This window comes from Nymphaea colorata, chromosome 9, assembly GCF_008831285.2.
Source record: "Nymphaea colorata isolate Beijing-Zhang1983 chromosome 9, ASM883128v2, whole genome shotgun sequence".
Taxonomy (NCBI): domain Eukaryota; kingdom Viridiplantae; phylum Streptophyta; class Magnoliopsida; order Nymphaeales; family Nymphaeaceae; genus Nymphaea; species Nymphaea colorata.
Window position 1 is genome coordinate 12,543,330 of NC_045146.1, and position 25,308 is coordinate 12,568,637.

Genomic DNA, 25,308 nt, shown 5'->3' on the forward strand with positions numbered 1-25,308 from the left:
TACTTCATCTTATTAAGCAAGCATTCTTTACCCTCAAATATCACCTCAGCGATTAAATTTAACCGTAACTCGTAAGAATAGATGTCTGATTACCAAGAATGAGAAAACAACATGATAAAAAATCCTAAAAACTACGGCTGTCGTAAAAATCTGTCGTCCTTAAGCCTGCAGCCACATCATCTTAGACTGTGTAGAGACTGGATAGAGTTGCAGGGGCAAGACTACAGAAATTGTTGGTGGTGGTGGTGCGAAGGAAGACTGTAGAGAGTATCGTGATTACATTGGACATATTCACATGGTTTCCACAAAAGGAATCTTTTGAAGTGGAGTTCTCAGAACACAGCTATAGCGTGTTTAACATCTTCAATCTAAGTAGAAATTAAAATCAGAATCCAAAATACTCTTAGCATATATATGAAAGACGATATCAGATTCATCTAACATACCTTAAAACCGATAGGGAAAATTTCGGATCATGAAGAAAAGAAAAAAACACAAAAACGATAATGGTATCAGCACGCCGGAGGAAGTTCTAAGATTTAAACTCCAGGAGAGTAGCCTGTAAAGAGATGAATAGTGAATTCTCCATCTGTTCCCTCTAATTAACCTATTAAGTAGAAGAGGAAGAGGGGAGAGGTGTCTGCTGCATCTCCACCACCTTCTTCCAGGAGCTGCGGCCGGAGATTTCCTCCCACCAGCGGCTGACGTTCTTCCGGGAGGTGAAGAGGGCGGCCCTATCGGTGGCGTTGATGAGGTACTGGGCGTTGGGCAAGTGGGAGAGGTCGGCGAGGGTGAATTCGTCTCCCGCCAGGAATCGGCTGTCGCCAAGGCGCTGCTCATAGACGTCGAGCACTTTGCTCAGCTTGGCCTCATTCTGAGCAATCAGGTTGGGGTCCTGCTTCAGCTTCATTCTGGGGGCAAAGGCAAGCTGGAAGACCAGCGCCGAGCTCGGCGGGTTGAAACTCTGGGATTCGGCTTCCAGCCACTGCTCGATGGACGCCCTCTCCAGGGTCTCCATCCCCAGCAAACCCCTCTTCCCCTTCTCCGTGTATTTGTCCACTATGTACCTGCAAATCGCCCTCGACTCTATACAACGAAAAGCACCATGAAGCAGGGAGGAATTGAGCATTACTATTCAAAAAGAGAGAGAAAGAGAGAGAGAAGGTGTTACCAAAGAGGACAATGTGTTCGTCCTGGAAAGCAGGAACTTGGCCAAATGGCTGTGGAATGTTGAAAAGGTGAGAAAAGAAGAGGGTAAATACACTACCACAAAGAGAGGGAGGGAGAGGGAGAGAAGCAGACCTGGATGGCGAGGAATTCTGGCTTCTTATGCTGGCCTTTGGACATGTCGACGGGGACGAGATCAAATTGGAGCTGGTTCTCAAGAAGGCAAGCCATAACCCTGGCTGTGGCCGTCGACATTGCCGGTCCGAACACTTTGATGGGTGCAGCCATTGCTTGGGGATCTGCTAGCACAGAGAGAGAGAGAGAGAGAGAGAGAGAGAGAGAGAGAGAAGAGCGACTTTGCCTACAGTTTCAACGTAGACCACATATCTTTACTTTCCTGTTCTTATCCTTTGGCAACCCGTTGTAAATATGGGCGCGAATGGCCACCTGTCAGCCGAGACACGCGTCAGGCCTTCTCAGAAATCCGGCCACTATTCAGTCACGATATCGGCTCGCACCAGCCAATAATCTAATAACAAATTAATTAGAAACTTAAACAATAATCAAGTATCTGATGATCTTTTCTAGACCGTGCTTGCAAAGTTCCTGGATTAAAGATATCTTCAGCTCAAAGTTTTTTCACCGGTAAGCATGACAGGCGAAATCTACACGGCGAAGTTCGGAAGGGTGTTGTTGAAACAAGGAGTGTTGTTGAAAAAAGGGACATACCTCTAGTAGCGGAGTTATGAAGGACGTTGAGTTACGAAGTCACCGAATCAGGTGAAACGTTCCATCCTTCTGTATACTGATCTTTAAGCTTGGTCATGTACCTGGGACTGTTGTCCAGTCCTTCCCAGCTAGTCTAGGTCCTCTCCTTTGTTTTCCAACTCACATCTCCCGTTACAACAGGAAGACAGAAGAGACAAATTAAAAAAAAACCCAGCAGTATTTCTTGACTAACTAATCAATCAAATTTCAGATGGTTTATAGTCAAGAGTACCAATGATCAGTGTAAAGTTTTTGCCTCACCAAAGTGTTTCATTCCATTACTAATTTTCTACTGTAATGTCATTCAAAAGCTGGAACAACAGATATTCAAGTAGATGAGGACGTGCAGTTCACATACCAAACCTCCGCATTTCTCCTCTTACGGGAAATGATGGAACACACTGAATCTCCACTTGATCTGAACTGTTCCATTTGAAAGTTGGAACAACAACGTTCAAGTAGATAAGGACACGTACAGTCAATGATCAGTCACATAACTAAGCCCCGCATTAAAAGAAATGATGAACTTGTTGAATCTGCACTTGATCTGAACAGCTCATCACCTGTAAGCATCGGGAAGGAGGGCCGACACACATTCCCATCATGCATGATACCTGATGATTAAATTAACCAAAATATGATGTCACCTGTAACACATTTCAAACCACATGGGTTCAGATTGGAAGGAAGTGAAAGCTGTCAGACAAGTAACCCTTTCCCTCGTGTAAGTCATTCACAGTATAAGAGTTTGCTCGAAGACAAAAAATTTATCCAATACGTTCAGCTCCAAACCCAAGTCGCAGAGATTTTATAAGATTGCAATTTGAAGTAAGCTCGCTTTTCTGTTCTTTCTTTTTCTGGGATTGCAGAAACGAGTGTTCACGATTAACAATAAAAATTAAAATTTTGGCAACTAAACAGACTCGAAAGAGCTTTAACACGTTGAGAATTCTTCCCCTTGGCAGACTTATTAATCTTCACGTATGATGACTAGCATGCTAGATTCATTTCATCAAAAGTTTCACCTGCTATTGCTTTTCCTGGAGGTTCATACTCAGTTATGTAGAGCCATCAACCTATTTACAGAAGAATCCTAATAACAGCCTTGCATGACATGAAGAAGATGAGTGGATATAGCAACTTAGTTTCCTAGTGCTATCCCCTCTGGTAGGTGGAAAAGTAAAAACAAACAGAGAGAAATGAAATTGAAATTGAATATTAAAATTGAAAATAAATAATGAAAAGTAATCATGAATATCTTCATTTCGGAAAAAATGAAGCGCAGAAGAACAGTACCGTCTCGAGGTAATGAAAATCAGCTTCATAATCTCCTCACAAAAAAAGTTTCTCAAGGTCAGGAGAAAAGAGAGAGGTTCAGGCAATAGTTTCTGGATGTACTCATTTATATTAGAGTTCCCAAATCATCATAGAATTCTTTCATTGCCAGCAGAGGCACTTTGAGATGGAGACCTGGAAAACAAAATGGTGCCCATGGTTATGGGGTCTTTACGAAGCTAAATGGAAATTGAAACTAAAAAGGTAAGTCCAGAAAAAGAAGAAAAAAGGAAACCCATATCAGATTACTGTAAAATTTCAACATATCTAATTAAATTACAAGGAGATTGGCTCTCCATTACAAATTATTACAAGTGAAGCTCCAAGCGGATCGAGAGAGAACTCCCCTTCTTGACACTGCTTGACACTTCATATCTAATTATTACAGATGCTAAATGAAACCAGACAGTGCTTGACTCCTCATGAAGAAAAACCCTCATATACTTCTCAGATTAGCAGAGCCAAGTACGAATACGATAACCCAAATTCAGAAGCCATGGGGATCGGGAGAGAGCTCCCCTTATTCTTGGTGAGCAGACATACCCATGACCTAGTCTGTGATCAGCTGAAAATTTCTGTCAACAGCATAATCAACAAAGCTGTAGAGGGGAACAACCCCATCCCCCTCAAAGCCAGAGAGTTCTCTCTTGGCTTCGTTCTTCAGCCGCTGCACCAACTCCCTGGCCCTCTCCAACCCATAAACCCTCACATAATTCCACTTCCTCTCGCCACCAACCTCCTTTCCCCGCAGCTTCTCACTCTCCATCATGTCCTCCACCACCTCATACAGCACTCCCACGGCCCGACCATACCTCCTCAGCCTCTCCACCTCTTCCTCGCTCGCTCCCCCCAACAATCCACCACACACGGCGGAGCACTCCGCCATCTCTCCGAACTTCTTCTCCTTGATGAACCAGGCGAGGTCCATGTCCTGTCCTTCTCCACCATTGGCGTCGGCGAGCTTGAGATCGAGGTACTGACCGGCGACCATGCCGGTGGAGCCGACGGTGCGGGCTATCTCGGCGACAACCGCGAGAACGCGGTCGGCTGGCACCTCCCGCGGGGTATGAGACACCATGTGCTCGAACCCAAGAGGGAAGAGGGCGTCTCCGGCTAGGACGGCCATGTCCACGCCGAAGACGGTGTGGTTGGAAGGGCGGCCGCGCCGCTGGGGATCGTCGTCCATGCAGGGGAGGTCATCGTGAATGAGGGACGCGGAGTGAACCATCTCGAGCGCGCAGGCGGTGGGGAAAGCGTGGGAGCGGTGGCCGCCGACGAGCTCGCAGGCGGCGATGCACATTATGGGCGGAGCCCTCTTCGCCCGCGCCAACACGGAGTAGCGCATCGCCTCGTGGATGCTCTCTGGGTAGCGCAGCGGCACCGCCTTTTCCAGCTGCTGGTCAATCTCCGCTATGAGGGACGTCCAATAAGTCTGCAGATCGAAGCGTGTCGTTGATGGCGGAGGCGATGACAGCGATGCCGGAATGGAGAGATTGGGTCTGGATGTCTGGAGTTGGGGAAAGCTTCTGCTGAAGGAATTCAACGGGTGAAGGCGGTGAGGGCGTCGCCTTCCTGGTGTGGATGGGAAGCAGATGTGGGGAGGGAGAGGCGAGGAAGATGCCATTGATTCTCCTTCGGTGTCTTCCCGAATGGGTGCTTTCAGAAAGGAAGAGAAATGAAGGGGAAGTGGAAGACGAGTGGAGTTCAGAGAGGGGGAGGCGCTTTAGGAAGTGGGACAGGTCCAAGAACTGCGGGTTTCGAGAACAGTCCCACCTCAGACCATCATCCTGCACGTGGATCATCGCCAAGGATCATCACAAAATGGCCTAAACATTCTCCACGAGAAGCTAAACAGGTCTTATTCAGGTAGCCCTCGCCTTATCTTTCCTTTCTTTTCTTTATCTCACTGTCAGTAACAACTTCGCTTACTTTTCTTCAAGCAACTGGTGGACGTTCAGAAGTGTGAACGAACCTCTGCAACTTTGCTAAGATCATGCAACCGTGTTTGCCGTCAAACACGCAAGAACGAAGGAAGGAACGAGTTGCTATTATATATCTTTCCATGGGGATGTCATGAAGCTGATCGGAGTATGAAACCAATGTTTAATTATCCGTGAAAATAGAATCTAACCAACAGACAAACACAGATCTTGTATGTGTTGACTATGTGTCCAATCTGAGTTAAATTCAAATTGAATCCAAAACTCAAACATGAACCAGAGCACAAGTAAATTAAATTTGAACCGCCATTTATGGGGACCTGCATTTTAGTTGTTTCTTTGAATCCTTTTATACAATCTGTCAGGTCGATGATATTTTACAAGAGGAAAAAGTCGAAGCAAGGGGAGGAGGAATTACACAGCGGTTCCGAAGTTCCAGTCAGGTGAAGAAAGACGTGCATAAACAAAAGAATGAGGAGTCTCGGATGTGATCAGGAGTTGCATTGTATGTTGGCTTTCCTTGAAAACAAAAAAGGAATCTCATTTTCTTTGTTTAAGGCAGCCTTATAAGTATGGCAACGGTTTACCTAATTTCTTAACAGCATGATCGTTGAACATCTCCATCTTGTTGTTCGCTTGTTGATTTTGACGTTCCAATATTATGTTGCTTACTTTCAACTCTGATATCCTCCTAAAGTTACCAATCATTCTTTTTCCAAGTTATGAGAATAAAAAATATACATACCAAATGGGGAACCTAACTGGTAGCCCATTGGCAACGTCACCTTCAGAATTGCAGCAAATTTGGGAAGGTTTGGGGGGCATTTGTTTACTTTAAATTTGTGTCTTGATTTGAGATCATCGAGATTTGAGAACCATAGATTTAAGGTTCTACTCTCACTTTTCGAACTTAAATCTAGTTTTTTTTCCAATGCAAAAAAGTAAAATAAGGATCTTAAGTCAGACCAAGATCTTTAATTTGATGAACCATGGATTGTACACCACATGAGCAAAAGCATGACCCATCAGATCCATGGATTTCAAATCGAGAGCAATCAAAGGCCTCCTAAGATTCCCATATCTGAGGATTTCAAGTCAGACCTCCCTTCCACTAGGTTTCAAATATGAGGTTCTAGCAAAACTAAGGATATCAAAATCTCATTTTTACATACATATGAAACCCGGTGTTTGTTCACTCGAAGACTCTACTATATAAAAGAAATTTCAGATCAGCCTAAGATATAAGGTCCGCAAGCTGGCAGGAAAAGGCTTTTATTTGGTCGTATCAGCCAAAATAAATTAAGTAAAAATTATGTTCATTGTAATTTCTAATGTTGTAAAAATTGGCCTTAATAGGTCCTAGTACCAATGGTTTAGAATATCACTCATGTGGCACTTTATCATAACATCTATTTAAGGTTTGTTTATCTAGATATCATCGTCTACATGTAGGAAGTTGTATGTTTTTTAAGATACTTTAAAGGTTGTTTGATAGTTGAAAAAAATTGTGAGTGTTTCATGAATAAAATATACCCCAAATATTAAGGTAGACTCATAAAACATGAGAACTATATGTATATGAATCTATTTTAATTTTTGAGGTAAGTACTTAGAATAGCTATAACATGTATTGCTTTGGACATGGTAATCTGCATCATATAAGTAACGCTTGAGAAGACTGCTTAAGAATGTGTTGTGTTGTAGCAAAACTGATTGCACAAGATAGTAAATCAACCACATTAAGATTACCCAAGGGGTGGTAGCGCAGTGGATGGACAAGGGGTGGTAGCGCAGTGGATGGACAAGTGTTTCATCTTTGCTAATAACTTAGGATCAAGTACTTAGGGCGTCACTTACCTGTTTCAGGAAGCACTATACCTCTAGTCCATAAAGGGCCCTAACCAAATTTTGTAAATCTAAGGGGCATCTAAGGGGCCGGGTATAGAAGGGGGTCTTTGGCCTCTCTTAAAGCAGTAAAATGAATCACTTGTCTTAAAAAAACAAACATAAAAAAAAAAGCCACCTTCATATTATCATTTAAAGGTATTCTTTTTATATAAAAAAAATTAGTCAACAACAACAAAACAAGTTTGGAATAAGTTGAATTGAAAAAGTTGAGGTACAACAACAAACAAAACAAACTTGCAGTAAGTTGAATTGAAAAAGTTAAAAGCAGTTATGAACCCTTCCCAATACCGAGGCAGTGAAGAGAGATTGTCGCTCCCTCAGTCCCTCTCCAATTACGTTGAATGGAAGGTACATTTATCAAAAATATTTAATTTTAAATGTATGGAGTAATTAAACACACACATATATATATATATAGCTATACATGGGGCTCTTCAATCATGTGCCAAAGTCAAATCGTAAGCGATGTCTTTGAAGGAATTGTGAAAGGCTAATATGAATGTATTGTGAAGAACCTGTTGATCGAGTTAAACTCGTACAAGGTTCTAATTGAAACACAGGAAAAAGTAGTAATGAATTAAAACAACATCATATAATAACCATTAAATAACGACAAGTTGTAATTTGAAGGATTTCGATCTCAACGTCCTGCTACTAACAACAGGGTTGAGATTCACATCCGGAAACCTCTCGGTGTATAATGAATAATCACTAACCTCAATTTAAATTTGAAAAAAAAAAACTCCTGCCAAATTCATACCTGCACCAAATCAAACATCCGAAATTTGTCCGAGTCCTTGTACTTTCCTTCAATATTTTTTTTTATATATATTTTTTCATTCCCCTTGCTACCATCGGCTTGGTAGCCAGCAGATTTCATCAAAAAAGTAAAGTGAAAAACTGAAGAAAAGGGTGTCATAAAGTATTGGTCCGCAGAAGCTCCGTGGGCTCGTTGGGAAAGGCCAAGAACGACGCGGAACCGTCCCCACACTGGTTCCAGATCGAACACAATGTTAATAGAAACCAGCAAGATCCAGGCGGACGAACTCACGCCGAGAGAAAGCGACGCTTCCCCACCACCGCCATCACTCCTCCGCCGCCGGCTCGTCTGTTTCTCTCTCCTATTCCCCTCCTGCCACGAGCTCCTGCATCCTCCACGATTCCCGACGTTCTTCGCCCTTTCGGTTCAATTCTTTCGACCTCTTTACCCAATGTTTGGTCTCACTGATTGGCATTTTTTAATGGCATTATCTTCAGGTTGGTCTCTTGCCTGACCACTCACGTAGGACACGCAGTCTGTCATGTTATTGAGGAGAAAAAAGGGTGAAGGAGAGGGAGACGATAGACGATCTCCATATGGACTCGTTTAGGAAATCATCCAAGTCGAACAACTCTCTGAGGCATTTGGGGAGGGCAGATAACACGGAGGAAGAGCCCATTCTTTTGGACATCGAGTACCGGTCTGCCATGTCTCACGATCAGGGCATGGAGAAAGACGTCGTTGTTCTCAATATTGATCGGAACTCCGGCAATGCCAACGCCATGCAGCGTCCCGGTGCTGCTGCTGCAACCGGTACCACATGGAGGGATTCCAGCGACGGTTTCTGGAACGATCGTCGGTTGGACCGTGGCAGCGGTGGCGCCAACGCCAACAGTTTACAAGATAGCACGGGGTTCGCCTTCCGGCCGCCTCCCGGGGAAGACGCGCCGTCCAAGTTGATCGGACAATTCCTCAACAAGCAGCGGGATTCCGGCGATGTGGCGCTGGACATGGACTTGAACATGATGGACCTCGGTGGTGGTGCGGCGAAGGACGAGAGTGGCCGGCTCAATCCTCCTCCGTCCGCACAGAAGCCGCCGACATTGCGCAGGTATTCTCCGGCGGCCTCCGTCCACAGCTCGAAGGATCTTCAGGTTTCCTTCGAGATCGATTCCCGCACTTCCGACGAGGGCATCCGCCGGAGGTCGGTGAGGAAGAAGGATCCTGATAGCAGCGACTCCGACTCCGACGATGCATTATCGGATGCAAAAGGCGGGGAGGTTCTGGGATGCTCGTCATTGGCGTCCATGGGGGCGAAGCCGCCGTCGTTGCAGAGGAAGGGAAGCCTATTGCGGACGAAGACGAAGTCGAGGCTGATGGACCCTCCTCGGATGATGCAGCAACCGCACGCGATGAATCCAAGTCATACCGGTTCTGTTGGCCAACAGGTCAAGAAATCGGGAATTCTGAAGTCGGGAATGCTCGGTGGTGGCGGTGGGAAGGGGGCTGGCGTCGAGTTCGAGGAGGAGGAAGATCCGTTCCTCGATGAGGATCTTCCGAACGAATTGAAGCGTGAGAATGTCGGAGCCATCACCATCGTTCAATGGCTTGGATTCTTCCTTATTTTAGGTGTCTTCGTCGGAAGCCTCGGCATCCCCTTCTTGAGCAGAACGACTGTTTGGGGCCTCCATATCTGGAAATGGGCGCTCATGGGGCTGGTTGTGTTTTGTGGTAGGCTTGTTTCTGGCTGGGGAATCAGGATAGTGGTCTTCTTCATAGAGAGGAACTTCATCCTGAGGAAGAGGCTGCTCTACTTCGTATATGGCTTGAGGAAGGCCGTCCAGGACTGTGTCTGGTTAGGGCTTGTTCTCATCGCCTGGCATTTCTTGTTTGATAAGAAGGTGGAGAGGGAAACCAAGAACAAAGCTCTGTCGTACGTCACCAAAATTTTGGTCTGCTTCTTGGTGGCTACACTCATCTGGCTGGTGAAGACTCTGCTCGTTAAGGTCTTGGCTTCGTCCTTCCACGTCAGTGCTTACTTTGATCGGATTCAAGATTCATTGTTCAATCAGTATGTGATCGAGACGCTTTCGGGGCCACCATTGATTGAGATACAACAGACTCAGGAAGAGGAGGAGAAGGTGATGGCTGAGGTGAGAAAGCTGGAGAACGCAGGCGCGAAGATACCAATCGACATCAGGGCTGCCGCGAGAGGCAATGTAGCGACTTTGAGTGGTAAGAGTGGTCGAGTGAACAGGAGCGGCGGCTTTGAGAGGAGTCCCTGTATCGGAAAAAGCCACAGAACGTCGGGTGCTTTTTCGCGTCAGCAGGAAGGAGGAATCACGATCGACCATCTTCATAAGCTCAACCAGAAAAACGTCTCTGCCTGGAACATGAAGAGACTGATGAACATCGTCAGGCGTGGTGTACTAACTACTTTGGATGAATCGATACATGGGGCTGGAACCGAAGATGAGCACACAATGCAGATACTTAGTGAATTCGAAGCCAAAGCTGCTGCTCGGAAGATTTTCCACAACGTGGCGCAGCCGGGAGCCAAGTGAGAAGTCCCTGCTCGACATTTCTCCAATGCTGCCTTTGTTCATTTGTTGTGAATTTTTTCATTTGGGGTGCTCGAATTTTGTTAAGTTCTAATCGAAGGGATTTGAATAGGCATATCACGTTGATTGATCTTATGCGCTTCATGACTGACGAAGAGGCCATCAAAACTCTGAGTCTCTTTGAAGGTACCAAAGACGCAAATAAAGTTGGCAGATCTGCTCTCAAAAACTGGGTGGTAATATTCTTAATATTCCTGTCATTCAGATCCCTTTTCCATTTTTAACATTTTCAATGCCATATAGTGCACTGCTCTCCTGCTGCCTCAACTCCTCTCTGTTTCAAGATTCTCTGTTTTAAGATTCTATGATTGTTAATCAGATTGCCCGTCTGACTGGCTGTAGGTAAACGCATTCAGAGAAAGAAGGGCCCTCTCTCTGACACTGAACGATACCAAAACAGCAGTGAACAAGCTCCATCAAATGATCAACATAGTGGTCGGCGTCGTCATATTGATAATATGGCTTCTTATTCTGGAAATTGCCACAACTCACCTTCTTGTCTTGATCAGTTCTCAGCTTCTGCTTGTGGTTTTTGTCTTCGGAAACACCTGCAAGACGGTGTTCGAGTCCATTATTTTCCTGTTCGTTGTGCATCCCTATGATGTTGGCGACCGTTGCGAGATAGATGGAGTTCAGGTATGTGAGCCATGCTCTGGGGAGTAGGTCCTGTTCTTCAAAGATCCAGTGGGTTTGTGTCTTGACTTGTACTTTGGAACTTGCAGATGATAGTAGAAGAGATGAACATTCTAACTACGGTGTTTTTGAGGCATGACAACCGGAAGATCACATATCCAAACAGCGTCTTATCTACTAAGCCCATCAGCAACTTCTACCGCAGTCCAGACATGGGTGATTCAGTCGAGTGGTGCGTCCATCTTGCAACCCCCGCCGAGAAGATCGCCATCATGAAAGATCGAATCAAATCGTAAGTGAAACAATCCCTTGATTAATTGTTCCATCTTGAATCAGAACAACTTTTCTAAATGTTCTCGAATCATCTTTTCAATAACACCATTGCCTTGGCATAACTGCTAGCAATTTCAGAACTTATAGCCTGTTTCGGTAGATAATAAGTGGACAATATTTTGTACATTTTCCTGATTACTCTTCCTGCTATATCAAGAAAATAAACTTTGCAGACCAAGATCCGCCTTACCTTCGGGATCATTAGCTGCAAAAGGTAAATTTTTTAGTTGGTCGTGAAAATCGATGGTTTCCGTGTGCTTAACGAACAGTGTGAGCTGAGAGAAATCTATTCTACGCCATACAAGAGCATCCTGTATTCCTCGTTTCTCTTTTCAAACGTTTCTAACTCTTGAGAAATCTCCTTTTTATCATCATGCTCTGTTTTCTTGTACCCCCTAGTTATGGGCAGAACTAATATTATCTCTTCTCCCAATGGAGCAGTTACATTGAGAATAGGAAGGATCACTGGTACCCAAATCCACTTGTCGTTGTGAAGGATGTACAAGATATGAACAAGTTGCAAATGGCTGCCTGGGTGAGACACAGAATGAATCATCAGAACATGGGGGAGAGGTGGCAGAGAAGAGGCCATTTGGTGGAAGAGATGGTCAGGATCTTCAGGGAACTGGACATTGAGTACCGGATGTTGCCTGTGGATGTGAATCTGAGGAACATGCCCCCAGTGACGTCTACCAGGCTCCCATCGACTTGGATGACTTGATAAGGGCTTCTTCCTCTCTCTGCTTCGATACTCAATCTTCCAAATGTCAGCTTGTGTAGAGTTTTTGCAACCAAAGCGTGTCCTTGTGAGCAAAGAGGTTCTCGAGTTCCTTCTCAATCGCGTTCGTTGATGAAGGCAAAGGCTGCTAACCATTACTTTCTCGTCCGGCTTGTCGGGCCATCTTCTTGTACGTATCCTTGGTGTTAGATGCCTGGATTTATCTCCATGGATATGCTACAGTTTTGTATGATGATGGCATGTAAAACTGCAGAGGTGTCATGCATTAACGCCTTAGAAAACATGACGATGGTATCGTGAAACTTGAATTGTTTTGATTCAGTTGATCAAAAGGAAATAATGTTACCCAACGTTGTGATTCTATTCTGCTGCGTATTTTGTCAGAAATCGTACAGGAAACGGCTTAGGTCCCCTACTTTGAACTAGAAAAACCAATGAATGCTAGAAATATTTGAATTTTGTAGATTTGCTGGCTATAGAGAAAGTTGGACTCAAATTGCAAATCGTGCCTTACCAAAGCTGCTATACTGGACTTTTATTTTCAGATTTTTTAAACGTACCACGTAAGGTACAACAATCAAAATGAAGCTACACATATTAAAATAACAATCAAGTGAATAATTTATTTATACACAAAGGCAGTTCATATAAAAATAAATTTACATGATTATCAATAACTTTCATGAAAAAAAATGCCTCTAAAATAAACATTGATATCTAGACAAAAATAATACATCAAGAAAATAAAAAATATGACGCGTCGGCACAACTATGCACAAAATCTCCCCAGATGTGAGTTAAAATTTTCAAAAAAGATAATAATGTAGATGCTGCACTTCGGCCTCTGCATGGCAGCTGTAAACAATTAAAGATTAAAGTCGATCTCATTTATGAATTGTTTGGTGGATGGTTTAAAATGGGGGAGTGTTGTCGGCAACTTTCTAGAGATCATATTGTTAGAGCCTTTCTGGTCTCCATTAACACCTTTCTCATACATGTTTCGGAGTTTCATCTTGATTTTATGTATTTTTTGTTTTAAAGGACATTCAGTTTCGTTTTTAATAAATATAACCATATAAATGAGTACTAAATGCTAAGTTTTATCAAATTTTAAGAATATCATGAAAATGATTTATTACCATCTTAAATCGGGTCATAAAATTCAACGTAAACGATGAACGTTTCTTGAATATCTGTAGATATGCGTTTATTTTTATGTTTGTCGACATGGCTACATTTAAAAAATTAAATTTAAATAATGAGAGACACCAATTACCTCAACGAGTCCTAACATCCATTCTCTTCTTATTCGATATTGATTTTAAAAATGTTGTATTGCATATACACACACGCACATAGGGCTGCATAGTCGAGCCAACTTGGGATCGAACTTGATTTTTTTTAAAAAAAACTCAAATCAAGCTCGATTGATTTATAAATGAGTGAAGCTCGAGTTTAAACTTATGCTGGAAATGTTAAACGAATCAAGTTCAGCTCTACTAAACTACATAAATGTGTCATGAACGAGACATTTTCTGTTATTAAGTTTTTCTTTAGGAAATATTTGGATGTAGTATGTGCATTTTCCTTTGGATTTTTTGTTAGATGGACATTCATAGTTGAATTAGTTAAAAGAAACTAGTTAAATGAGTTAAAAAAAAATGAGAATGGTTAAGTTAACAAAAAAAAAAAGTTAAAACTAATAGAGCTGGACACTGTATCGTTGAGTTGAGCTTGAGCTTGTTCTATGGAGCTTTGAGTTCAAGTTGTTTGAGTCGAGTCAAGCTCAAGCTAGCGCAGCTCGACTTATGTGCAGTCAGGAGGTAGAGCTAGAATTTTTTATTGCAGAAGCAAAATTTTAATAGGAGCCAAAATATAATTTTTCATATTTGTTTATATAAATTAAACTAAAATTTATATGTAACTTTTTTAAAATTTTAAAAAATCAAAGAGAGGTCATGGCCCGCTCCTGGTGCAGTCCTATTAGGAGAGAAATGAACACAAACTTCATCGCAGGGCTTGGGTCCCCGTAATTCATAAACTGGTCTGCTGTTATGTAACAAGTCTTCTTTTAATAATACACAGTCTTCCGTTTTCTGGGGGCAATTTGTCTTGCCTTTGGATCCCAATATGGGTTTATTGACTTTGATCAGCGTTAGTTTTGGCTATTCTTTCATGCATATGCAATTTTTTCTGGTAGCTGGTGATAACTTAATCTTTATTCAATGAAAGGAGCCGAGTGAAAGATCAAGATTCAAGTAGGAAACTGTTGAATATGTCAAAATTATCACTGCCAAAAAAGCCTAAGTCATGTAACATGATGTTGTTATTTCATGTAACACCCAAATAGTTTAGTTTCGTATATAAGATTGTGAGAAATCTAGGGACTTATAAAGAGAATCGTTAAGTACTTGGTTGTCTTGGTTTTTAGTTCTTTTATAAAAAAAAAATCAAAATTACTAAGAAGCAGGTTGGAATTGGAATCTGCTCTATAAAAGTAAACTAAAGATCAATAAAATTAATAAACGATATTAAAAAATAATTAATAGCTGATACATGAATCGGCCACTGAACGGAATTAATTTGTCATTGAGAGCCAATTGAAGCTAACTCGAACGATTGTTTGCGATTTTAGTTATATGCCTTTGCCAGTAAGGCCAACATTCTAAGAGAGCCGTGTTTGCCCCGTCTCATTTTAGCTGTCACTCAATTGGATGCCTATCATTTTCCGAGTGATTGCTCAAAACCGAAAACGCCATCGTTTCACTTTAAAGCCGAATCAGGTGAAAATCAACTCCTTTTCAACATAACGGAGACAGTTCACCTGATATTCTTTTTTTCTTTGACAAAATTTAACCAATGGGAGCCGAAACTCTATCAATCTTAACTATTTTGTGTGGAAAACTGCTACCTGATTGAAACTGACATCATTTCTCATTGCAAGAGACAGATTTTAATTCTTGAAATCCTTGAAAAGAATTGATTCAATTCATTCGCCGATCCAAGAGGGCCGTGTATATGTTCTTTTAGAGCCAGCATTTGTGAAGTTTCGACATTTGTAAGCTGCTTCTTAATATTTTTGCTTGCATTGGAAGAATCCAAAGTTATCATCGTTTCCACATGCTACAGTAAAATAATAGAAACCCGAGCGGCGGATTTTAAAAGAAAAAGAATGTAATGAAGCTGCACCGGTGTGCGGCAGGAACCGCCTGAGGAGGGAGTTCAGTAGCAGGCGATTCAACAAACATAGTCAACATAGAAGAGAAAGGTCCAGAAGATAAAATCGCAATACTTGTGAACAAGAAAAGCGACAGTTCCCCACCACCACCTTAATCGCTCAGTTGCCGGCTCTTTCTATTTCTCTCTCTCTTTCTCCTCGTGCCACGAGCCCCGTCCTCGTCCACGATTCCCGACGTTTTTCAGCTTTTCGGTCCAACAATCTTTGTCTTCTTTGTCCATTGTTTGGTGCCTGCGGACGGACTGGCAAGTTTTAATGGCGTTGGCTTTTCAGTGAACACGTCACCTGACCCGCTGTATGGCATATTACTAAAGGGAAAAGACAGTGAGGGAAAGGGAGACAATAAAAGGAAGAAAGACGACCGCCGTGTGGGCTTGTTAAAGGAAATCACTCAAGTCGAACGACTCGCCTGGCCATTTGGGGAGAGACGATAACGCGGAGGAAGAGCCCATTCGTTTCGAGGTCGAGCGCCGTCCCGGCATGTCGCACGGTCCGGGCATGGAGAGAGAGGTCGTTGTTCTCGATATTGATCGGCACTCCGGCAATGCCAACGCCATGCAGCAACCCGGCGCTGTCGCTGGCAACGGTACCATATGCAGGGATTCGAGCGAGTGTTTCCGGAACGATCGCCGGTTGGACTTTGGCGGCGGTGGCGCCAACGGCAGCAGTACGGAAGATAGCACGGGGTTCGCTTTCCGGCCGCCTCCCGGGGAAGACCCGCCCACCAAGTTGATCGGACAGTTCCTCCACAAGCAGCGGGCTTCTGGCGATGTGGCGCTGGACTTGGACTTCAACATGGTGGAGCTCGATGATGGTGCGGTGGAAGACGAGGGTGGCCGTCAGAATCCGCCTCAGTTCGCGCAGAAGCCGCCGTCTGTTCCCAGGTATCCTCCGCCGGCCTCTGTCCACCACTCGAAGGATCTCCAGGACTCTGTGGAGATCAGTTCCCGCGTTTCCACCGAAGGCATCCGCCGGAGGTCGGTGAGAAAAAAGGATTCCGATAACAGCGGCGACGAATCCGGCGATAGCTTCTCAGATGGGAAAGACGGGGAGGTTCTGGGATGCTCGTCAGTGGCGTCCACGGGCGCGAGGCCGCCGTCGTTCCAGAGGAAGGCAAGCTTGCTGCGGACGAAGACAAAGTCGAGGCTGATGGACCCCCCTCGCGCTATGCAGCATTCGCACGCGATGAACCCAAGCCGTCCTGCTTCCTGTTGCCAACAGGTGAAGAAATCGGGGATGGTAGGTGGTGGCGGTGGGAAGGGGGCTGGCTTCGAGTTTGAGGAAGATGAAGATCCCTTTCTCGATGAGGATCTTCCGGACGAATTCAAGCGTGAAAAGGTCGGAGCCTTCACCGTCCTTGAATGGCTCGGGTTCTTCCTTATTTTAGCTGTCTTCGTCTGCAGCCTCAGCATCCGCTTCTTGAGCAGCAGGACTGTTTGGGGCCTTCATATCTGGAAATGGGCGCTCATGGGGCTGGTTGTCTTTTGTGGTAGGCTTGTTTCTGGTTGGGGGATCAGGATCGTTGTCCTCTTCATAGAGAGGAATTTCATCCTGAGGAAGAGGCTGCTCTATTTCGTCTATGGCTTGAGAAAGGCCGTCCAGAACTGTCTCTGGTTGGGGCTTATTCTCATCGCCTGGCATTTCTTGTTTGATAAGAAGGTGGAGAGGGAAGCCAACACCAAAGCTCCGACTTATGTCACCAAAATTTTGGTCTGCTTCTTGGTGGCGACATTCATCTGGCTGGTGAAGACTCTGCTCGTTAAGGTCTTGGCTTCGTCCTTCCATGTGAGCGCCTACTTTGATCGGATTCAAGATTCGTTGTTCAATCAGTATGTGATCGAAACGCTCTCGGGGCCACCTTTGATGGAGATACAACAGAACAAGGAAGAGGAGGAGAAGGTGTTGTCTGAGGTGCGAAAGCTGGAGAATGCGGGCATGAAGGTTTCGATCGACATCAAGGCGGCTGCTAGAGGCAATGCAGCTACTCTGGGTGGTAAGGGTGATCCAGTGAATAAGGGCGACACCTTTGAGAGGAGCCCCCGAATTGGAAGGAGCCACAGAATGTCAGGCGCTATTTCGCGTCAGCAGGAAGGGGGGATCACAATCGACCATCTTCATAGGCTCAACCAGAAAAACGTCTCTGCCTGGAACATGAAGAGGCTGATGAACATCGTGAGGCTTGGGGTGTTGTCTACTTTGCATGAATCGATACAGGGGGCTGAAAACGAAGATGAGCATACAATGCAGATACGTAGTGAATTCGAAGCCAAAGCCGCTGCTCGGAAGATTTTCCACAACGTGGCGCAGCCGGGAGCCAAGTAAGAACTCACTGCTCGGGATTTCTCCAATGATTCCTTTGTTATGATATTTTTCATTTGGTGGGCTTGAATGTTGTTCCTTTCTAATAGATAATGATTTGAATAGGTATATAACGTTGATTGATCTTATGCGCTTCATGACCGAGGAAGAGGCCGTCAAGGCTCTGAGTCTATTTGAAGGAACAAAAGATGCAAGTAAAATTGGCAAATCTGCTCTCAAAAACTGGGTGGTACTATTCTCAAGATTCCTGTTTTTCAGATCCTTTTTTATTATTCGGTCTTTTCAATGGCTTATTGTGCACTACCCTCCTGCTGCCCCCACTCTTCTGTTTTAAGATTCTTTAATCAATAACAGATACCCATCTGATTGGATGTAGGTTAACGCATTCAGAGAAAGGAGGGCACTTTCTCTGACACTGAACGATACCAAAACAGCAGTGAACAAGCTCCATCAGATGGTTAACATAGTGGTCGGCGCCATTATACTGATAATATGGCTTCTGATTCTAGGAATTGCGACAACACACCTTCTTGTCTTCGTCAGTTCTCAGCTTCTGCTTGCGGTTTTCATCTTCGGAAACACCTGCAAGACGGTGTTCGAGTCCATTATTTTCCTGTTTGCCGTGCATCCATTTGATGTTGGTGACCGTTGCGAGATAGATGGAGTTCAGGTATGTACCGCCGTGCTCTGGGGAGTAGGTATGTTCTCGGGAGATATAGTGAAGATTGTGTCGTGACTCGCTCTTTGCAATTGCAGATGATAGTAGAAGAGATGAACATTTTAACCACAGTGTTTTTGAGGTATGACAACCAGAAGATCACATACCCAAACAGCGTACTATGTACCAAGCCCATCAGCAACTTCTACCGCAGTCCTGACATGGGGGATGCAGTCGACTTCTGCGTCCATCTTGCAACTCCCGCCGAGAAGATCGCCATCTTGAAGGAGCGAATCAAATCGTAAGTGAAACGACCCCATGATTAATTTTATCTTGATTAATTCAAAAAAAGTTTGCTAAATATCGTAGAATCATCTTGTCTGTAAGACCTCCTCTTTGCAAGTGTGCTGACGCATATCTGGTAGTAAAATAAGCTTTTCTTGTAGAATTTATTGGCTCTTTTGAAGACAATTGCCATAATATTTTGTAAATTTCCCTGATTATTTTTCTGCTATATCGGCAAATTAAACTTGACCATGATCAACACACATCCTTCTTTAAGTTAAGCTTCTGTAAGAATCTGCTATTTCTTCTTTGTAGCTCGTCTCGTGGCCTGTTGAGCTGCAACAAATAACTGTTTGTATGTGGTCCTGGAAGTTGATAGTTCCAATGTCTTCAGCACATTGTGTGATGAGAGATATATGTACGCCATATATGAATATTCTGTAGTCATTTTGTCTTTTTGGAACCTTTCTCATGCTTGAGATATCTTCTTTTTATCGGTATGCTCCGTTTTCTTGTACCCCTAGTTGCGGGCAGAGTTGACATTATTTATTTTCAATGGCGCAGTTACATTGAGAGCAGGAAGGATCACTGGTACCCAGATCCGATGGTCATTGTGAAGGATGTGAAAGATATGAACAAATTGGAAATGGCGGTCTGGTTGAGACACCATATGAATCATCAGGACATGGGGGAGAGATGGCAGAGGAGAGCTCTTCTAGTAGAAGAAATGGTGAAAATCTTCAGGGAACTGGATGTGGAGTACCGGTTGTTGCCTGTGGATGTGAATCTGAGGAGCATGCCCCCAGTGACGTCTGCTAGGCTCCCATCGACTTGGATGACTGCATAAAGGCTTCTTCCTCCTCTGCTTCGATGCACGATCATCCATGTGTCAGCTTCTGTAAAGTTTCATTCTCATGGCAGATTCCAAACCTGCAACCAAATCTTGTCCTTGTGAACTAGAGATTCTTAGGGTGCTTATAGTTACTTCCTCGTTGGGCCATCTGAATGTACGTGTCCTTGCTGCTTGATGCCTGCATGCATCTCCCTGGATATGCTACGGTTTTGTACAGTTAGTGATGGTCTGTAGAACTGCAGAAATATCATGGCCGCGGCTTGGAAAATATGATGATGTTACCGAGACTTTGTAGTAGTTTGGTTCAGTTGAGTCAATGAAATCATTTTACCCATTGTTATCGGCATTGATGCTATTCCTGTACACGTTTGATCGGCCTTTTACCGAAATCAAAGAAGTAACGACTCGAACTAGAAATCTCAATAATGGTAGTATTATTTGAATTGTTCATCCTCTTCATATTCCTGTTATCATATTTTGCAAGGAGCAAAGCTGATAATCCGGATAATCTGCAAGAAGAAAAACTTTAGCAATACTGATAATCGGGTTAATCTGCAAGAATAAAAACTTTGGTAGGCGTACTGGAATCAAACGTAGAACAAGTGTTCAATCTTGGGATACGTTTTCTTACACTACTGAAGGCCATTTTCTTTGCAGCGACGATTGTTTAAGGAAGGAACCGTTGGTCGCATCTGGAAGGTGCTCATAGAACCAACCTAGCGTTGATTTGATCTGAGCTGAAGCCAAAATCATTTAGCCCGTTTCGACGAGGGAAACCAGATATTCAGTCCAGTATTATATGGTTTGCAACTGAACCTGTCTGATATTCAACTGGGATCTGGAACGATCTATCCAATCTGTCTAATGTTATGTTAAGTTGGATTTCTAGTCTGTTTTAAATACATGTAAAAATCTGACCCCAAATCCGAATCCAATTAACTGGAATTTCTCCACCTCATGTACTATACATATAATCATGTTGATTATAGTTTTCTGATTTTGAAAGATATGTAGATTATTTTTAATAAGTCTAAACATATAAATGAATGTCAAGTTCATAAAATTTAAACAAAATCATGGGAATTATATACATACTGATTTTATAAGGGTTTAAAATTAATAGTCACCACTTTTTTGTTCACAAGATCCAACCCGAACGTCAAACTTATGATTTTTTTTCTTAAATATCTTTATTTTTATTGATTTTATATCCATGTATGTCGTTATAATATATAAAAGCATTTCTAAATACTGAAAGGCACAAATAACCTCAACAAGTCCTACTTACCATAACAAGAGAGTTTATCTCGTTAAACATTGTTAAAGAGAAAGTAGACTGAGTTGTCGTCGATATATGAGTCTTCGGCTATCCAATATGCACTGCCCAATTTAACAGGATGGACGGTTAAGAAAAAAAGGGGATGGATATTTCATCATTTCATATTAATGTATACCTTTTTTCCCTTATTTTCTCAACCATCCATCTACTTTAGATGGATGGCCATGGTTAGATGCTTATGTGATTTTAGACATCGTTCTTTCACTTAACTTTTTCTCAACAAAAATATTTAAAATAGAAACACTCAAGTGAATACTTGGAGCAGATCCCTTCAAAATAAGGCATCGGACAATTTTACTTCAGAACAAACTATAAAAGCATGCCACTAGAGAAACCAAGGAAAAGATTCGAAAAGTTCTAATGAAAAATAAAATGGTGTTTGCATGTCCTTCCAAAAAGAATCCATGCTGCATAGATTGGAAACTAAAGGAAAGCTTAGATTAATAAAAAATATATAAAAAAATTATGAGTATGTTTACTAAAACCAGCCTCACATTCTAGTAATGACATCTTATCATTTATGAAATCATAGATGACCTCCAATGTTTGGGTTTCTCATGCATTGATTCCGCCATGCCATGACCATGAAAGTTGTGGCAACTTTGGTATTATAGATCGGGATGCATGGGACTGACCCGCCTAACAGGTCCCCCTTGGCTCTGCTTTTGCATGAATGGCATTGACAAGAGCGGCATGATGGGGCTTTGGCCACCCTCCGCTTTCAAAAACTATAGTTTGGCCCCTGCGACAAAAAAATCCTGGGTCTGCCCCTGGGTATTGACACTCTGGTGTGACAATGGCCAGTAAATTGTAGTTGCATGTTTAAACTAGTGGCTCGGTCAAAAAAAAAAAATCTCGAGGGATCATTCTTTATAGGAGCACCCATTACATAACAAACCAAATATTTAAAAATATTAATTGAAAATAAAGAAATCTTCAGGATGCCCACACCAATAAGTGGCTTTGCATCTTGTTCAAACCAGGTCTTCATCCATCGCGAGACAACAATATGCTAGTTTATGCTCAATGCAAGCACATCCCTGAGATGTTAACACAACTCGGGACCTTGGAGTAAAAAAGAATAGAAGGGAAACTTCAGCTTTTGCTCTGGTAGTGGGATTTCCTCTTGCTAATCACCATAAGAAGCACTCCCTCTTCTAGTTATGTCACCGTGAAGAACATGGGCCGAGCTAGCAATTTTTTTATGAGGGACCCAACTAAAATTTTTAAATTTTAACAAGGGCTGAAATATCATTTTTCAAAATTTTTATACTGGACAAGTGAAATTTTCTAAAATTTACTTTTAAAAATACTTTTGAGGAGGGTTGGCTTTTGCCCTGATGAAGAACCACTCCGCACCCCCTTGGCCTGAATATTGCAAAAAACTGCAACCAATGTGGCCAACTTGCCATCTCCTCCACCGTCCATTGAGTTGGGTATTTGACAGGCTTTCAACTACTTGGCCTCACATGGGCTAGGCCCGAGCAAAAGCCCTGGACCGGGCCCAATTAGACCCACTATTTTATATAATCAAGCCGGCCGAAGCCCATTCTCAACTCTAATTGTGCATAGCGGGGAAAGGAATACACTCATCCAAAGAAAGGCAGACCTACCAAATAATGTCACAGTGAGTAGGTGTTGCCCCGAAGGTAGTTATATGCACAGACTTGTGCATTTTTGCATTGTGCACATGTCCATGTGCAGAGGCTGAGCCAGGATTTTTTCAGGGGTGGACCAAACAGTCCAACCTCTAGATTCAGGTGGGACCAAACTGAACCCAAATCTAAATAATACATGACACAACTAAATTTTTTAATTTATTTTATTTTTTTTTTCAATTTGTTAGGGTGGAGTCATGGCCCAGCCCCTTGGCCCCTGTGCATGACATATAGGAGTGAGCCAAAGTCCTAATAAAAGTGGGCAAACTATGCACCGTACACAGCGGTGCATGTAACCACATTTGGGGGATGCTCGACTTTCATTTGAGTGCTCAACCACCGGTCCATCGGCAACTCAAATCCCGGGATATGAGATGGTTTATATGGCTCATAACTACTTCCCTTATAGCTATTATTTGTTGGGCGGAATGATTCTTTAAATGGTAAAACTCTTCTTTATATCTGTTTCCAACAGTGGATTCGTGATCATAATCTTCAAACAAGAATTTGTTTGAGAATATATATATATAATATATATATATATATATGACATTTATTTGTTAGCTTAAGCAGGCATTATAATTTCTGAAGTGTCAGGAGCGAGTCTTCTGCTGAGGCAAAAGAATGTCAAGGCTATAACTTAATCAAAGGGCTTCAACTTATCACCCATTCACATTTCCCTCTTTTATCACTTGCTCTAAAAACAGAAACAGTCAGAATGCCCTTGTGAAATTACTTAAATGATCCTACCATCCACTCTTTCCGATGGTAGCAGCATAACATGCCTTTTTAAGAGCAAACATTTTAATTGTTGGGTATGGTTGGGTGAGTAGGAGGAATATCTCATCCTACAATCCAAAAATATCTCGTCCTCCTTCTTTTTGTGACTCAAGTTGATGCCCCCACTATGCTTTAATTTGCGTATTGGTGCCCACTTTTCTCTGCTCTCTCCAACATAAGAAGTTGACATCCTGAAAATTCAATCAGAAAGTGGCTAATTACCAACCCCACCGTATCCATTACACCAACCCTCTAAAAGATTATTTGCAAGGTATACACTGATTGTGCATATCTCTTAATGTTTTAAATAAATTATTCTTATGAAATGTCCAACTAAACCCAAATCCAGATCGAAAGTACATTGGTATATACCCGTGTAGCTAGATCTAGGTCTAATCAAGGAATGTGGTACATGGAGGACTCAAATGGGTCCCTATGGGCACCTAAAAACAAAATGGTCCATGGTTGAACGGTAGCTGGACTAATCCACTAGTACTAAAGATGCCGCGACTCTAAAACGGTCATTCCCAATCCAACACATTTGCAATGTTTTGGTAGGTAGATTTTTACTTTAGGTAGAGCATTGTGTTTTGAGAACAGAAGCTTCAAGTCACTTTTTTCTCATTTTGACAAATGTATGTGTGACTATACCCAACATTTGATGAATTTAATAAGAATATTCATAGTGATATCATATTAGTTGGAACATGTACGTAGAAGACGTGTTCAAAATTTTATAAATAAAATTTTCCTTATCGATTGCTTTCTTAGATTTTTTTTTTTTCATGTCACTTCTAGACTCAATTCTTTTATATATATATATATGAATAATGTACATGTTATCTTCAACGATGCCGACAAGACTTCACGCACTTCGAATTTCCAAAATCAATCTTGTCTATAAAATTTTGGCTGAGGGCCCGTCCCGTCTCTGACTTAGTAACATGAGTGCTTACGGGTCACTCAGCTAGGTATGGGCACCATATGTGGTTATTGTTATAAAAGATTTCATGGTATGGGCTCTGCTATTTCTTGTTAGCCTAAAAAAAATAAAAATAAAAAAGAAAAAGAAAATTTGTTTGGTGATTGTCAGTCATGCAACTATTAAGAATCATTTGATAGCAGAACACTTTGTAAGTATTTCATAAATTATGAGGTGGGTATAAAATTGAAAAACATGGACAAATATCATTATTTGGCAACAGAACATTTTGTGAGTATCTCATGCATTAAGAGGTGTTGATTAAATTGAAAATAAGGACAAATGTCCTTCATCTACATTAACATCTGCGCCATCAAACGTCCCCTTGAAGCCTAAAGTCCAAGTGTGATCACGTGTCATTGCTCACATGATGTGCATGGTGACGACCTGTCTTTCAAGCATATGAAAAGAACTCTGAATCCTTTGAGGTATCGATCTTATCGTCTGTATCTTCATCTCTGCCTTTTGTAATTTGCATCATCTTTTCAAAACTTATCTTGTGAGGCGTATATCTTTATTAAAGCAAGTTTCTTAGATGGGTTCAGTATGGTTTCTTGTACAGAAAAGAACTTTGAACTGCATTTTAAAAAACTCTGGATTTCAGATTAAAAGAAATGTTGTCCATTCGATTGATAAGATATCAAATGGCCGTGGGACCTATTTTGATTATAACAACTCCGAATAATTTCAAAGGGAGTTACTAAGATAAGGATGACAACCAGGGCCATGGAGTCCAGATTCCAGCTTACTTTTCAAAAAGGGGGACCTCATTCTCTTCCACTCTTGTGGACGTGATTGTTAGCCCCACACAATTGGATACCAAATGGACCTAGAAAGACTTAGATTTATGGGAGTGCCGATATATGTAAACAATAACATGCAAATGTTTGAGGCCCTGGTAGGTAAATAAAGGAATTTTGCAGGCCGACATGAACAGCTCAACACACATTTTCACATGTAATATAGTTGAACAGCTTAAGAAATGTGCAGAC

At 42.5% G+C, this 25,308-nt stretch overlaps 3 protein-coding genes across 5 annotated transcripts; 1 reads left to right on the plus strand and 2 right to left on the minus strand.

Annotated features, from left to right (window-relative positions):
• Nucleotides 1-379: 379 nt before the first annotated feature.
• LOC116261369 (glutathione S-transferase-like) lies at nucleotides 380-1,564 on the minus strand. Its single transcript, XM_031640097.2, has 3 exons — nucleotides 1,303-1,564; nucleotides 1,172-1,220; nucleotides 380-1,086 (listed from the first exon to the last, which is right to left on the minus strand). The coding sequence occupies exons 1-3, from the start codon at nucleotides 1,453-1,455 to the stop codon at nucleotides 611-613; spliced, it is 678 nt and encodes a 225-aa protein (XP_031495957.1). The 5' UTR covers nucleotides 1,456-1,564; the 3' UTR covers nucleotides 380-610.
• A 1,946-nt stretch (nucleotides 1,565-3,510) lies between these two features.
• LOC116259822 (heterodimeric geranylgeranyl pyrophosphate synthase small subunit, chloroplastic) lies at nucleotides 3,511-5,418 on the minus strand. The gene has a single exon (XM_031637761.2). The coding sequence runs from the start codon at nucleotides 4,892-4,894 to the stop codon at nucleotides 3,821-3,823; it is 1,074 nt and encodes a 357-aa protein (XP_031493621.1). The 5' UTR covers nucleotides 4,895-5,418; the 3' UTR covers nucleotides 3,511-3,820.
• A 2,620-nt stretch (nucleotides 5,419-8,038) lies between these two features.
• LOC116261387 (mechanosensitive ion channel protein 6-like) lies at nucleotides 8,039-19,926 on the plus strand. Of its 3 annotated transcripts, none has more exons than XM_031637733.2 (5): nucleotides 8,039-10,438; nucleotides 10,552-10,675; nucleotides 10,842-11,135; nucleotides 11,222-11,424; nucleotides 11,907-12,554. In XM_031637733.2, exons 1-5 carry the CDS (start codon nucleotides 8,475-8,477, stop codon nucleotides 12,184-12,186), a joined length of 2,865 nt encoding a protein of 954 aa, XP_031493593.1. In that variant the 5' UTR covers nucleotides 8,039-8,474; the 3' UTR covers nucleotides 12,187-12,554. The 3 variants fall into 3 exon arrangements, with proteins under 3 accessions (XP_031493593.1, XP_049935555.1, XP_031495986.1); XM_050079598.1 differs by lacking the exons at nucleotides 10,552-10,675; nucleotides 10,842-11,135; nucleotides 11,222-11,424; nucleotides 11,907-12,554 and adding exons at nucleotides 17,867-17,990; nucleotides 18,138-18,431; nucleotides 18,518-18,720; nucleotides 19,269-19,926 and having other exon boundaries at nucleotides 8,049-10,438; XM_031640126.2 differs by lacking the exons at nucleotides 8,039-10,438; nucleotides 10,552-10,675; nucleotides 10,842-11,135; nucleotides 11,222-11,424; nucleotides 11,907-12,554 and adding exons at nucleotides 15,538-17,760; nucleotides 17,867-17,990; nucleotides 18,138-18,431; nucleotides 18,518-18,720; nucleotides 19,269-19,922.
• The last annotated feature ends 5,382 nt before the right edge of the window (nucleotides 19,927-25,308 follow it).

Excerpts from the sequence above, each read along its gene's own strand:
- LOC116261369 (XM_031640097.2), bottom strand. The coding sequence starts at position 1,455 with ATGGCTGCACCCATCAAAGTGTTCGGACCGGCAATGTCGACGGCCACA. Across the intron at positions 1,221-1,302 it reads CAGAATTCCTCGCCATCCAG|CCATTTGGCCAAGTTCCTGC; the intron begins GTCTGCTTCTCT and ends AACATTCCACAG. Across the intron at positions 1,087-1,171 it reads CGAACACATTGTCCTCTTTG|AGTCGAGGGCGATTTGCAGG; the intron begins GTAACACCTTCT and ends TTCGTTGTATAG.
- LOC116261387 (XM_050079598.1), top strand. The coding sequence starts at position 8,475 with ATGGACTCGTTTAGGAAATCATCCAAGTCGAACAACTCTCTGAGGCAT. Across the intron at positions 10,439-17,866 it reads GTGGCGCAGCCGGGAGCCAA|GTATATAACGTTGATTGATC; the intron begins GTGAGAAGTCCC and ends TGATTTGAATAG. Across the intron at positions 17,991-18,137 it reads CTGCTCTCAAAAACTGGGTG|GTTAACGCATTCAGAGAAAG; the intron begins GTACTATTCTCA and ends GATTGGATGTAG.
- LOC116259822 (XM_031637761.2), bottom strand. The coding sequence starts at position 4,894 with ATGGCATCTTCCTCGCCTCTCCCTCCCCACATCTGCTTCCCATCCACA.